The sequence below is a fragment of the Amyelois transitella genome, chromosome 17 (assembly GCF_032362555.1).
Source record: "Amyelois transitella isolate CPQ chromosome 17, ilAmyTran1.1, whole genome shotgun sequence".
Taxonomy (NCBI): Eukaryota; Metazoa; Arthropoda; class Insecta; order Lepidoptera; family Pyralidae; genus Amyelois; species Amyelois transitella.
The window spans coordinates 4,577,887-4,592,887 of NC_083520.1; the positions used below are offsets into that span (position 1 = coordinate 4,577,887).

At 32.8% G+C, this 15,001-nt stretch overlaps 1 protein-coding gene and 1 non-coding gene across 4 annotated transcripts in view; one reads left to right on the plus strand and one right to left on the minus strand.

Annotated features, from left to right (window-relative positions):
• LOC106143406 (cGMP-dependent protein kinase, isozyme 2 forms cD4/T1/T3A/T3B) overlaps positions 1-9,484 on the plus strand; it is an 85,993-nt gene extending 76,509 nt beyond the window's left edge. For all 3 annotated transcript variants that reach the window (XM_013345471.2, XM_013345473.2, XM_060948716.1), the window contains 7 exons: positions 2,651-2,745; positions 3,175-3,321; positions 4,318-4,637; positions 4,817-4,904; positions 5,256-5,440; positions 5,945-6,161; positions 6,975-9,484. In XM_013345471.2, coding sequence (XP_013200925.1) covers positions 2,651-2,745; positions 3,175-3,321; positions 4,318-4,637; positions 4,817-4,904; positions 5,256-5,440; positions 5,945-6,161; positions 6,975-7,140 — 1,218 coding nt within the window. In that variant the 3' untranslated portion in view covers positions 7,141-9,484. The remainder of the gene's footprint in view (positions 1-2,650; positions 2,746-3,174; positions 3,322-4,317; positions 4,638-4,816; positions 4,905-5,255; positions 5,441-5,944; positions 6,162-6,974) is intronic.
• A 294-nt stretch (positions 9,485-9,778) lies between these two features.
• Positions 9,779-9,971, minus strand: LOC132902761 (U2 spliceosomal RNA). Its single transcript, XR_009657232.1, has one exon. It is a non-coding gene; the product is annotated as a U2 spliceosomal RNA (small nuclear RNA).
• Positions 9,972-15,001: the final 5,030 nt, after the last annotated feature.

The window sequence follows — 15,001 nt, forward strand, 5'->3', positions numbered from 1 at the left end:
CACGTAATGAACAAAATGAACGCTTATGTTTAACTTTCTAGCATGAATATTTTATTTAATAGGCGATCATAAATCGATGTCTGTAATATATCGTTGAACAAAATTTCGAATAGAGCAACTTATTTTCGAATGTTCGCCCGTTTTAGGACGGTAAGGCCAAAAGCCTCGCTATTGTGACTGCAAGGTCAGCGCACTGCGAGCGAGAGGGACGTATGGTATTTTGAGGCCGGATTTTTGAACTCTTTTGTGAGAAATTTATCTAAGTACTCACAGATTTTGAAAAATTTCCAGCATGTTTGAACTTTGCCGTATACACAGTATCTACATGAACTTCAACTGCTTTTAGCTTTCGAAGATAAAATCTCTCCGATGATTGAAACTGATGGTGCTACGTCTAATATCGTTAGTGCAATTACGGATGCAAATGAGGATGTTTTTGTGAGAACTTTTATTACTTATGTAATAACAATAATGAGACTCATCAACCGATTTTTAAATTGACTGGTAGTAAATTTACGATCTTAGTTGTTTTACCTTTAGTAATGACTTATTTTATAAACCTAAACTTAATTTTTCTTAAGAAATAGTGACATCAAGTTCATAATAATAGAACAATGTCGCGTTTTTAACAAGAGTTAACCAATGGTGACTCAATGGTTTCAATAGAAGGCCGCATTGCAAAGAATTAAGTGTTACGCAATTTGTTATTTTTGAGAAGGAAATTTCAATTAAAACCATTTAATTTTTTATCAATATAAAAACAAAGGCTCAAAGAACAAATATAATATTATGAGCTTTACCTTTTGAACTATTACATCGATGAAAATAGATACTTTCGATTCGTAACGAGAGAAAGTATGGACGAAGTAATTCCAGAGTTTAATTTAAAATTATCTGCGTCAGACCACATAATTGAAAGCCGTGATTATGGAATTTGTGAAGATAGAAAAAGTTCGTGGTAATCTCATCAAATAGTTCGTCAAGCGTAAACGTCGTTCCCATTTTGGTGTCTTTGAAATTGTCCGGTTTGTTTGGCCGTCGCCGGTGTCGCTTCAAGCTACGTTATCTCATTCGTTTCCGCTGTTATCACATCGGTGTTTTTACTTTCTATGGGTTGTTTGATGATGGTATCTAAACCAGTTTTAGCAATGATTATGTTTCTATGTTCTTATTTAAATATAAGGATTTTATATTGTCTACGTTTTGACTAATGAAAAATATTATGAAATAACATAAAATAGGATTTTTGTCCAGATAATTAGCAAATACAAAGCGATTCAAACATTATTTTAAGATACTTGTATAAATGTCTACAGTCTAGAAGGTTACAGCTTTTTTGTGGTCACTAAAGTTGTATTTTGTGATATTGGTAATGAGCTAAAAAGCCTGTTCTGACAACTGGTGCTATAATTAACATGCAGTTTGCCTAGTTTTCTCAATGATGTCTATAATTTAAATTCCAAGAGAACTTGATGTCACGCAAGTAACCTACTTGTAAGTATAAAAAATTGTAAAGAAATAAAATGTGGCTAGACTTATTCGTGATAAACGTCTTGTCACATGTTAAAAATATCCAATTTTATAACTATGTACGAAATAAACAATAATTCTATGCTTATTTCAATGAAGTTATCTAATACTACTCACAATGCTGTTAAAGGTTGGGCGGGATTACCTTATCATATTCCCGTTCGGGATCCAGTGTACGAAAGAACGTCGTACGAAATAACGTCAAACCTCTGAGTTTTATTGTACTTTCCCCGCGCACTCACACTTAGGTTCCGTGAAAAGAGACCTCATAAATGTAAATACCATTATTAATTAAAAATCAGTAAAATAAACTTTAATTAAGAGAAGACATATTTCAATAAACCGAAGTTGATGTGTGTGCACATTACCTAAAATAGGAATCTAATGAACTTGAAATTCCTATTTTAGGTAATGTGCTACCAATCTGTCACTATTTCTTAATTCTACTATTAGTCCAGCTTAAAATCCTATGAGGATCCTTAAGACCAAATGACGTAAATTTATAATTATCAGTAATTATTCATCCTAAATTTGTTTACGAATCAGAACGTTCTAGTGCATAGCATATAAGATGCTAGGCACGTGTGATGCCCGACACTTTGTCATATTTATCTAGTTTCACATTGCACATATTGCGTGCAAATCTATGAATTAATTTAATAGTTGACTTTGTAAGTCAACCACTTTCTATGACTCTAGTTACGCTTGCTAATAACTCATTTACTTACTGATGCGTTTCATTCACGTTAACAATATTAATTCGAATTCCGTTCTGTATGGTCACAAAACCAGGACAAATATATTGTATATGTAACACTATAATATACGGTTATTTTAACTAAAAATAATGAAGATAAATTGACTATATTGTTTAATGTAAAAAAGCCGAAAAATAACTTAATTTGTCCTTGTTCAGTTTAAAAACTATAAATGGAATTTATAGAAAATATAAGAAGAATATAATAAGAAATATAATTAAATTAGGGAACAATTACAAGATGTTGAAATAAGTCCTCGCCCGATATGTACTCGTAGTTACCGCAATTTCAAAATTACCAATACCACTTTGTTCTTTTAGTATGTAGTTCATAGTTATAATCATGTTTCTCATTGATTCCAGGTAAAAGTGACCCAGAAGCCGCCTAACAGTAACGATGAGAAATTTATCAGAACGCTCACAAAAGGAGACTTCTTCGGCGAGAAGGCGTTACAAGGGTATGATATCAATTGTATCAATCTGTAAATTGGCTCGAACGTTTCACGATAATTATTACTTTTTGGAGAATTTATTATGTATTTAATATTTAAGAATTTTGGTTCTCTTTTTATTGCATTGTTGTCATATTTTCTAATTAGTTTATTTATATGTTTTCCTCTTGTAACATTAAAATTCTATGTGAATGGGAACGTTGTAATTTGAAACCCTAGAGTAAAGTACCTTGATCAAATTTAAGAAGTTCTTATGAAAGTCAAGTCGAGTAACGACACCAATCGCTTTTAGCCTACATTTTAAAATTTGATGAATGTGAACGAAGCAAATGAGGTATGCAAGGATCAAGAAGAGGACAAATGAATTATGTACCATTATTCATTATAATGATATGATGTTAAAGTTTAAATTAATTGTCTGTTTTACATTTTCAGAGATGATTTACGTACAGCGAACATAATCTGTGATTCGCCAGAAGGCTGTACGTGCCTCGTGATAGACAGAGAGACCTTCAATCAGCTGATATCTACCTTGGACGAGATTCGCACGAAGTATAAGGATGAAGGCGAGAGTAGACAACGGTAAGAAGCTTTAATAATCATTTGATGAATCTTGAAGTACTTTTAAATTATGCAACTATTTGACCAAATGCACGCATTGAGTTTTGGAGATGATCGACTTGAGAAAAACGTGGTCGAATTTATTCCGACATGAAACAATGGAGTCCAAAACAATATGCAGTGCTATTGTTATATTTCTAATCTTTATCCACCTTGAACAATGGTCAATTTTCAGTAGGTACTGTGAAATTATGAACACCACTAAAACTTATAACTATTGTAATCCATTTTTATTTCTTTTACTGCTAACAATTATGAGGAATCTGGTAAGTGTCGATTAATTCCATGAATCTCTCACTTTCTTTAAGAAATCTGCTGTCAATGTCAAATAGTTATTATAAGTGGTTATTAACTTTCCTCTTTTGAACATAAAATATAAATTACAAGACTCATTGTTCGATAAAAAATTTAGTTCACGCGTTTTTGTTGTGTTCGCGCTCACAATAGATGCAATGTGACAATCGAATTGTGGTATTAATAGAGACATCAATAAGAACTATTAAATTAATACGACAATTTAAATGTGTAGAGTGCCAAATACAAACAGTAATAAAACTTCCAAATTTGAAAGGTATTCAACAATATTTTTGTAAATTTTTCTAAACGGTGAGCCCGTTTAAGAAAATTCAAAAACTTGGTTACACATCCAATAATTACAATTTAGATGGTTTCTCTCTAGGTCAAAACATCGGTTAACAACCAAAAAAATAAACTTAACGCAAAAAAATTTTGGAGTCAAACGTAAGACACACAACAATTGATTCAATTTCTAGGAATCTCAATATGAGGGGTTTTGTTTTAATCTTGCATCAATATTTTGAATCAAAAAAATCCTCGTTGGCCACTTCTGAAATCAGTTTCTAAATAAGGATTTTTTCGTCCTTTGAAATTCTAATATAAACAAAAACACCTGTAGAAATTTACCATATAGTAATGAACGATAAAATCTAATTTCAGATTAAACGAAGAATTTGCCAATCTACGTCTCTCAGATCTTCGCATCATAGCAACGCTTGGTATAGGTGGCTTCGGCAGGGTGGAGTTGGTGCAAATTCAAGGAGATTCCAGCAGGTCTTTCGCTCTGAAGCAAATGAAGAAAGCCCAGATCGTTGAAACGAGACAACAACAGCATATTATGTCAGAGAAGGAGATTATGTCCGAGATGAACTGCGAATTTATAGTAAAGTTATATAAGACGTTCAAAGATCGTAAATACTTGTACATGCTGATGGAAACTTGCCTCGGGGGAGAGTTATGGACTATATTGAGAGATAAAGGTGAGTTGATAAAGTTACAATGAAATGTATTTGTAAAATAAAATACCTTATCCATATTTATTCAGCATGTGAAATTCTTAGTCATTAATTTTTGTAAGATGATATATTAGCACGCTGTTTTTGAAGAAGTTCTCTATTCATTCTGTTGCTTTATTTAAGTGTTTGATTGTATTTTTCAGGTCAGTTTGACGATGCCACTACTAGATTCTACACAGCCTGTGTTGTAGAAGCTTTCCATTATCTGCATTCTAGAAATATTATTTACAGGTTATTACTAATTTTTTTCACATATATCTCCAAATTTTTTGATATAGACAAAAAGTATTCTTTTATTCTATCAGTTTTAACTTATCACTTTTGAAAGTATAACGATGGTCTTTATAACCTTGGTAAATATATCGTTTCAAAATCAAATGCATCTATATGTTCACCCGTTTCGGTCGATTTCTTAGGATTTCAATAACTATGAATTAATTTATTCTCCTGACCACGTCATGATAAAGGAAGACTAAAAAAACACTATTTAATAGTGATTTGATTATTAAAAAATCGTTAATTAAATCTGACACGAATTAGTAAACTTCAAATTGAATAGAAAATATTGTTTCAATTTTCCAGGGATCTCAAACCAGAGAATTTGCTGTTAGACTCGAAAGGCTACGTGAAGCTAGTGGACTTCGGCTTCTCCAAGAAGCTGCAGGCCAGCCGCAAGACCTGGACCTTCTGCGGCACTCCAGAGTATGTTGCGCCCGAGGTCATCATGAACCGGGGTCATGATATTAGCGCGGACTATTGGTCCTTAGGTGAGACCTCGTTTTGTTTTTCTAGATAGATAGATAAAACTCTTTATTGCACCATAAGAGTAAAACATACAAAACAACACAAAGCTAGATTATGTCCAAAGCTTATTTTTATGTAGTACGGAAAATCTTGATTACTTCTCGTTTGCTTATAGATATTTCGGGTTATTTTAGTGCTCGTCTACACTTCCTAAAAATATATATTCTAGAAATTTATGACATAATCAATCGTCTTCCTAGCGTTGGTCTCAGTTACGTCCTCACCTGTAAGAAGGTGAGCCCGCGGTCTACCTATGACCATGACCCTGAATTAGGGTAGTGAGGTTTTGATATATACCTATATGGTAGTCGTAAGGCCACGTCAGAAGCTTTAAGGCGGCTTAAAAAATCTGAAACCAGTATTATTCAACACATACTATAAATAACCAAACAGGGGTTTAATACAGTGATTAATAGCAAAACAAAAAGTAAAACTGATAAAACTAAACCTATCCAAACAAATTTCAGGTGTACTTATGTTTGAACTCCTCACTGGTTCGCCGCCGTTCACGGGAGCCGATCCCATGAAGATCTACAACAAGATTCTGAAGGGAATAGACGCAGTGGAGTTCCCCAGGTCCATCACGAGGAACGCCGCCAATCTCATCAAGAAGCTGTGCCGCGACAATCCTGCCGAACGGCTCGGCTACCAGAGGGGCGGTATCACTGAAATACAGAAGCACAAGTAAGTTTCTTGGGGTATATCATACAAATTCAATATCAACATTTTAATTCAAATTCAAAATCACTTTATAATTGTCATATCTTTTGTCACAACATTGGTTGACGTCAAATAAATTACTTAAAACTAATTTTACTGACAAGTATTACAACTTTAACCTGTACTGAAGCATTTTCTTCAATAACGTCAACTTTACATTAATCCAAACTTAGAATAGAAATGTGGACATTGTTATGATTCAGAGAATTGAGAGAATACATTGTTATGATTGTTATACATACATACATAAATCACGCTTCTTTCCCGGAGGGGAAGGCAGAGACTACCTATTTCCACTTGCCACTCATGATTGTTATGATTATACTTATAGAACTATACGTAATTTAAATATTAAAAAATATTTTTTTGGCAATTGATGTAAAGAGTGTACCTACTGAATTTAGGTTCAAATCAAACTACAAATATTTTTTACGAGGTTCCTGCGCCATGCTTAAGCCAGATGTTTTATACGTATTTAATACTAGTGTTGGCGTTAAACGTTTTATTTGTCCCGTATATATTACCAGTATACGTACCAGATACCAAACTAGTGTCTGAAAATTGTGGGATTTTTCGTGCGACTTTTCATAGGACTCGAACTTTTCATACAATTTGACTCTTCGTATTGACGATTTACTTTAAGCAATTTTTTTCCGTTCTTGCTACGTTCACGCGTGTTTATCTCGAATTCTTAACTTGTATTTAATATGAAGTCTGTTGAACGCAGATATTAAAATAAAACAAAAAGTTTCTAATTCTCATTAATTACTTTTTCAGATGGTTCGACGGCTTCAACTGGGAGGGCCTAGCGCAGCGTACTCTGGACCCACCAATCACGCCGACCGTGAGGTCCGCCATTGACACTCACAACTTCGACCAATACCCGCCAGATTCCGACGATCCCCCACCAGACGATCTCTCTGGTTGGGACGCTACATTTTAAATTTAACTACACGCCACCACGAGGCGTTCTAAATTTGAAAAACCAAAATTGTATGGATTCATTACGTTCCAAATTTTCATATTCAGTTTGTATACACAAACGGGAGAAAAGATGTGAAGGTACTTATTTCTATCTCATCTTAGTGTGACCCTGGTGCTCCCTTAGACGTTATGTTTCGGAATTCCGGGTCCTCACGAAGGCAAAAATCTTTGAGGTACCTATTACGTCTCTTGAAAAGGTACGAAAATATAATTTTCTCAACTTTTACTTTTTGGCTGTCAATGAAAACAATACCAGCAATATTTCGGTTAAAACAAAATAGGTTGCAGCCCCGACTCTTGATTCTTAGTACAGGGGAAATCCTCTGTGTAATTTCTAAAATATTAATAAAACTTAATTACATAAAAAGTATAATTCAATGACATGAACTTACTAAAGTAGGTATACTTGTACAGCGTCTTTTAATTAATCCATACTCGAGCGAGCTCCCTACGTTTGCGAGCTTATCTATTTTTCTTTACAGTGTTTATGTCACATTTTATATGGTTGAGAAAGTAATACATAACAAGTTATGTATAATTTGACTTGAAAGAAAATTTAAGAATATGAAATGGTAGGTAAAAGTGCCTAATAAAGTTAACTATTCGAATATAATGCTTAAAATGGCATTTGTATGAAAGTAGCATGTAATTTTGTATTATACAATGATTTAAGAGTTACTGAACAGATCTTACCTTAAATATTTATTTTAATGGCTTGCCAATTACGTAATCTTCATTATATTGACATAACAATCATGTTAATTAGTTTAATTTATTACTTAAGTGATACTTTGGTGTTCAGCAGAAGGTAAATTTTTGCAACAATTTACTTTGATATTTGACGAAGTTTATGGGTAGATATAAAGTAAAATTAAGTCCCTAAGGTATGGTCAAATAAAGACATAATTTACGCCAAGGTTTAATTCAATATACATATTAAAAAATTTCATTGTTAAAATGAGTGATGTCAAAGTTAAGAAGTACTTTTATAAAATAAAAATGGTTCGATAGAAACCCAAAACCCAACTTTTCCAGCATATTTATTTCAATAAATTGTTATCAATGTGTTTTTCAATTATATTAACTTTCAGCTTTTTAAATATAAATTTCTTTAAAAAGTTTTGCAATTTTTCGTGTATAAAGTAGTATAGTAGTTAAAGTCCCAGGTTCATCAAATTACAATGGATATAAAAACTTTTATAAAATAAATCTGTTAAAGTACCTATAACATATAACCCCACTCTCGTTTTATTTAAGTACTTTTCTTAATTAAGAAAAATTGTATTGACACCATTACATCCCCAATCCATAATCTAAAAAACCAAAAGGAATGGGAAAAATATTTATCCGATTAAAGTTTATACCATAATTTCTTAGTGTAAGTGTAAATGAATATGCGACAAGATTCTTAAAGTTAAAATTTACTTTATCACATTTCGGTGGGGAGATGAAGGAGTTGGATGATTTTTTTGCGGTAAATTTATATTTACTTTCTTTACTTTCATTGAAAATGTCCTCTATTCATACTTAATGTGTTAAATGTAATACAATTTCATAAAATGTAATGGGAACAAATGCAATGTCTCTTTAAAATGTAGTTTGTATAGATTATTCATGAAAGTATGATATTTTTTCATCAGATCAACTACCTAAATTTCTATGGCCAAATTATGAAATTAGGTTAAGATAATATATAATGGTGGCCAAATTCATACGTTACCAATGTATTTAACATACCTTAGTTGTTCCATTTTCAAACATTTGTTTATATTTTACAATAATTCATTTCTCTAAAATAATTAAAATAAAATTTACCTAAATAAAAAAAATATTATTGGTGCAATATGAAACGAAATTTTGAAATTCGAATGGATTTCAAAGTGAGTTTGCGTTTTAAAACGAAATAAATATTCATTCATTAATTTAGCGTAGGAGAATTGTAAAGCTAACAGAAAATATTTGAAGTACTTCTCACAAATTATTTTAGTTTGTCATGTGCTAAATATCAAAAGGTTCTAAATGGTAGCTATATTCTTAACATGACATAATTTAAGAGTCAATTTAAAATCGGAATAATTAATTGTAAATATTCTTTTAGCGTAATATTTTTTGAATTAACTTAAGTAAAATTGTATGAACTAATTGTATCGAAGGCAAAATGTGTAAAGGAGTGTGTAATTAATTATACATATTATGTGTAGCCGTTTAAATAGGGACAGTTATTTTTGTAACCTTAGTTTTATTGAATGAATATTTTATTAATTTGAAAAATGTAAAAATACATTATTTCAATTGCATACTTACCTGTTGTTTTCTTCCTTAATCAACTTTTTTGATTTAAATTTAGGGGTTGGGGTTGGAGTTTTTGAAAATGCAGTTTTTCTGCCCCACGTATCCATCAGTTTTTCTAAAACAGTTGCATATCTACTAGTGGTTAAAGTATTTGTACCAATGGTGGTTTTTTCACGAAATTAGGACGAACTCAAAGATTTGTTTTATCTGTGTGACTTCACAGTGCTGAGTAATTAGATTCTCTCTTATTTAACAGGTATATAAAAATCATTCAAAACAATGCTAAATTTTAAGTTTCAATACGTATTATGTGGGCCAATCCCGGCGGCACTGCAGTGCCGGGCTGACCCGTGACGGGAGTGGAGCGAGCCCCGAACATCCCGTCGGATTACAAAAATCAGTTTAATATACTGGTCCCCCAGTGGGGGAACTTTCAGATATTAAGCTGAAAAGAACAGATACTACACTTTGATCTTAGCCAAAAGGCCGAGAAGCGATAACTATGAGAAATTTCACCGAAGACGCCATGATTTCTGAAAGAATCTCTATAGCGCATTCTTAATTCTTCGTAAATAAATCAGCGCCATCTATCGCCACGCTTGGACAAGATCAGTTATGTAGTTAGTAAGGAACGTTCTACGTTCAAAATACATATTAAGTTCAAGTCGTAGTAAATTTTCGGTGAATACTCTGAAAACTGGGACTCATTATAATATAAACATACATACATACATATACTCACGTCTATATCCCATGCGGGGTAGACAGAGCCAACAGTCTTGTAAAGACTGGTAGGCCACGTTCAGCTATTTGGCTTTAAGATAGAATTGAGATTCAAATAGTGACAGGTTGCTAGCCCATCGCCTAAAAGAGGAATCCCAAGTTTATAAGCCTATCCTTTAGTCGCCTTTTACGACATCCGTGGGAAAGAGATGGAGTGGTCCTATTCTTTTTTGTAATGGTGCCGGGAACCACACGACACTATAATATAAAATCACTGAGTAACATTAATACATACTATGGACTTCGAAGTTGTATATTTTGTTTAATAGTGTTTTAGTAGCAGGTTTGCCGATGCAGTTTGAATCCGGTGCATGTGCATCCCAGTCCGGAATTCCGTTGCGGGCCGTATCATAAAGTTGTCCTGGCACACGCCATCCAGCTGAACTTTACTTCAGTATTAATGTTGCCAACCCCAGTGTAGATTTAAACTACAAAAAATACTAGTAAACTTTAAAACATGTAGATTATGTGCATCAATATTGTTAGGTCGCTTAAGAGAGTTTGTGATCTTTTTCTCGCCTATCTCCCTTAGGAGAAAGGTGTACCATATAAGGTACTTAAATAAATAATATATACATAAGAAAAACCACATAATCAATAAATATCCTACTTATTTCCAGAAACAAAACCTAATTAAATCCTACCTCATACACGGTAATGAAATATGAATTTATAAAATTGCTCGTTATACTGTGTAATTAACGTCTTTTAAATTAATAGATTCCAAGATTAGAATGGAATTTCAGATTCCATTAGGAAGTTGTTGAATTGCTGAAAAGTTCGTTCCAGACACGATATTAATGATGTTTGCTCTTTGTTCTTTTATTTACTTTTAAAGTCTAATAGCTGCTTATTGGGAACCCTTAATTGCATAACTTTTATGAACTAAGGAATATTATTTTTTATCAAATCGACATAGACTTGGTTTTAAACAATATACCAAAGGATAACAAGTTAGAACAGGTATATTAAGAATTAAGGCCGACTGATCCAGAAATTCGGTCTACTAGCTGACCAAACAAAGGTTTATTTCGTTCATAAACACGCAAAATGAGAGGGAGAAAGCCATGTATGATAAATCTCAGTCTATTAATCAAAACCTATCATAAATGAATAAAAATACCGGCAATACTCAATATCCAACAGCGTCTTAGACTCATAGCAAAAATTTGTGGAGCAACATGATCGATTCGTATCTATAATACGAGCAATCAACGCTATTGAAATGCCGAAAGGGGGTCGGACCCCTGCGGAACGAAATTATTTTATTACACACAGGAATGGGATGATCAACGCGCGAAACTGTCATACTTCCTCGCTACACGCTTACTTTGCCCAATTTTATATTAACTTCCAATACCAACACCTTTCAATTATAGTTTGTGCCAGCTGGGATGTCCCTTCTTGTGCAGATTGTAAAAGTCAATCAAGGAAAAGTATAATTAAATTAGGGTTATTCTTTCATGCGATGAGCTAGTCGCCTGTCATTATAGGAAATTCAATTTGAACGTGGTCTACTAGTCTTTTCAAGTTTGGTGGCTCTGTCTACCCCGTAATTGATAAAGACGTGAATATATATTCAAAGTTGTGTAAGCTATTAAATTTGATTTAGGTGACCATTTATCCACGAAATATCTCATTCGCAGATGAAGTGTCGCTCTTTGCATATTGCTAGGTGTCAATCCGCATATTTTATCAACAAATTATTATACTGCAAGCATAATGCACGTTGCTAAATGTTTTTTAGCGTCTCAAGGTCCAGCAAAGTAAGGCCATTAAATGTCTTAATTTGGCATGTCCTTCAAACGCCCAAATGAATTTTAATTTCTTTAAGAATACTTTGAGAATAATTAAATCCAAGTCGGCGCCGTCGGAAGGGTCGTATTAATTTGGGTCGTCTTTTGGGCTTTCCCTTTGAATGTGTACCTCATAAAGGTGAAGTTGAGGCTCGGTTCTTTTATTATCTTTATCTCAAAGTTTTTCGCTTTTGCGTCTTCCCTCTATCTTATCGTTTTATTCGGTTGCTATAAGCAATTTTGGCATCACAACAGACCAAAGCATAAGAAAATAGTTCTGCTAAAGGAGTTGTTGGTGCAGTGGCAATGTTTTTTACTCTATATATTAAAGGTTTTGATTCCCGGTCTAAAAATATGAAAAACAGTTTGTTTTCTGATTGATATGGATTTCGGATATTTACATATACAATTTCTATAAAAATTGTACAAGTGAGTTCCCATGACAATTGAATTTTTTCGTTGGTTCAGTTTTCCTCTTTACTCTGTGTATAAAAATTTACGACGTATAATTTTGAATATGTAATTAAAAGGCGTATTATGTACGGTGAAATTTAAAAGAGACATTTTAAAATGTAAATAGATTTGCTATTTTTAACCGGTTACGGGTCAAAAACTTTTTGAGGAAAAATGTAATTAATTTTCACGTGGGCGTCAAAAGGAGTGACAATATAATTTACTTATGTTAAACTTCATTATTTATATATTATTATATACTCAGCCCACGCGTAAAACACCATTTACTTTAGGGGTTTCAAATTTTTAAAGCGAAAAGAAAACTGTATTTTGATAAATAAATAAAAAATCAATTCGATTTTTTTATCGTCTTAAATATCTCTCTCCTTCTCATCTTTACGTGATTCAGTTGTACCCTTGGTCACAATGCTTCGGAGCCTGGGGTTCAACTACCGGCAAAACGATATAATAGTTGCTTAGTAGGGTAGTTATATTGTGACACATTTTTTTGTATTGTTAATGTTCACGGGCTGACACCCCTGTTTTAATCCCTTATTAATGCTGAAATGAGCCTCACATCGCTTGTCAGCGCTAATTATAAACTTGATAAAACTGACTTTGATCCATAGACAATTAACATAAAGACTGTTTTGTAATAACACTTACAAAAGACACATAAGATTTTATGTCAGTTAGGGGTGGGGGAAAGTGAAATTTCCCTTCGTGTATAATGAATTTATCAGGTAGATACAGCGGAGATTGTTTGGCGCTAAGTAAAATGATTACTTACATAGATGTTTTTAATGCTAGGTTCTAATGCGGCTTCGTTTGTGATGGAGTTGAAGGTCTACTTTACCATTTTCCCTAAAAGAAAATCCCCAGTGAATAATTAGTAAACAATATTAGTCTAAGTAACACTATAACTGTTTAATTTTTTTATAATTTTAATACTTGCAAAATCCTGAAAACATAACACTTTGAACGCAACAACGATCAAAACGAGGTCGTTCTATTTAAATACCAGATCAAGAGTATCCAATATTCTATCATTAAGCCAAACAGCTGAACGTGGCCTAATGGTCTCTCTGTCTACCCCGCAAGGGATATAAACATGATAATATATATGTATGTAAGAATAATTTATTCCTTCCATGAAAAGAACGATTGATTTAGATGAAACAAAAAAAGTTAGCTGGCGTCATAGTGGAAAGGGTTCTTCCTATCCTTCCGGGAAAAGACATGAATATTTCATATATATAGTATGTATGTGAATATGTATGTAAACATTCGTTTGATAACATTTTATAGATATATGTAAAAATTCCATTAACATTTCCACGACTAGATAGATATAAAAAACATCTTTGAATTAGACATGCTTGGATATGATTTGTTTCTGCAGATAAAACTCAGACGAACAAGATATCTCAAAAGTTTGAAGGCTTATCTGAGTATACAGAGAATCAAAAGGAGATAATTCTGCTTCCATCATATTTCTTAACAAACTCATACTCATCATAAGATCTTAATAAAGAATAAAGAATTAATTATTATATTTATCAAACTGAGCAGACGTAGGATGGTTGTTTTAAGTTGGTTTTTTATTTATTTATTCTAACAATTCCATTGATTTAAACTCTTTGCTAATCTATGACAAGGTATATTATGTATAACTCTAATTACTTTTTTATCGCTAAAATATTGCGCCAATGCATTATAGTAAGTACTTAATAAACGAACCAAAATTCAATTTGCTTGTACAAAAGCTCCATCATAACTCGTTACAACGCAAATATAGAATTAATTAATTGGAACGAATACGTCACAAAACAGCACGCGACGAGTGAACATTAAAGAAAGTATAGAACTCACTTCCTTCAATTACTTCGCTGTGCAGATTGTAAAAGTCTATCAAGGGATAGGCTTAGTTGAAAGGGCCTTTCAGTGTTTTCAAGACTGTTGGCTCTATACGACCAGGTAAGGGAGAAAGTCTTGATTATATGTATGTATGTATGTAACTTAATCTCAACGAAGAGGACTCTGAAAATCTGAGCCAAATCTTAATTGCTTGTTCAAAATATAAGTATGTTTTTGCGATTTCTTACAAAGGGCTTATTCATGAACGGTGATAAGACATACATCCTATTTTTGCTCTCTCTCTATCTTTGAAGTAATCCAATGTGTCAAAAGAGAGAGATAAATTAGGTATGCCTTAGCAAGGTTAGGACGTGAGAATTATAATTATAATAAATTTTGCATAAAAACAATTTACGAGTACGTTTTTAAACGACGGACGCTGTTTAAATAAAACTTGGCTAAATTGGGTAATACAACAGCCTGCTACAGCGTAGGCACTGGGTTCGATGTTAGGCGCAGGTAAAAGTAACTCATTTCCTAAGGGGTGTAATCCTTTTGCAGACCCTAATTCATTATGATATCTTTTGTTTCTATTGAAATATTTACAAAAAGAGTAATTTTGTCAAATGTTATCCATTA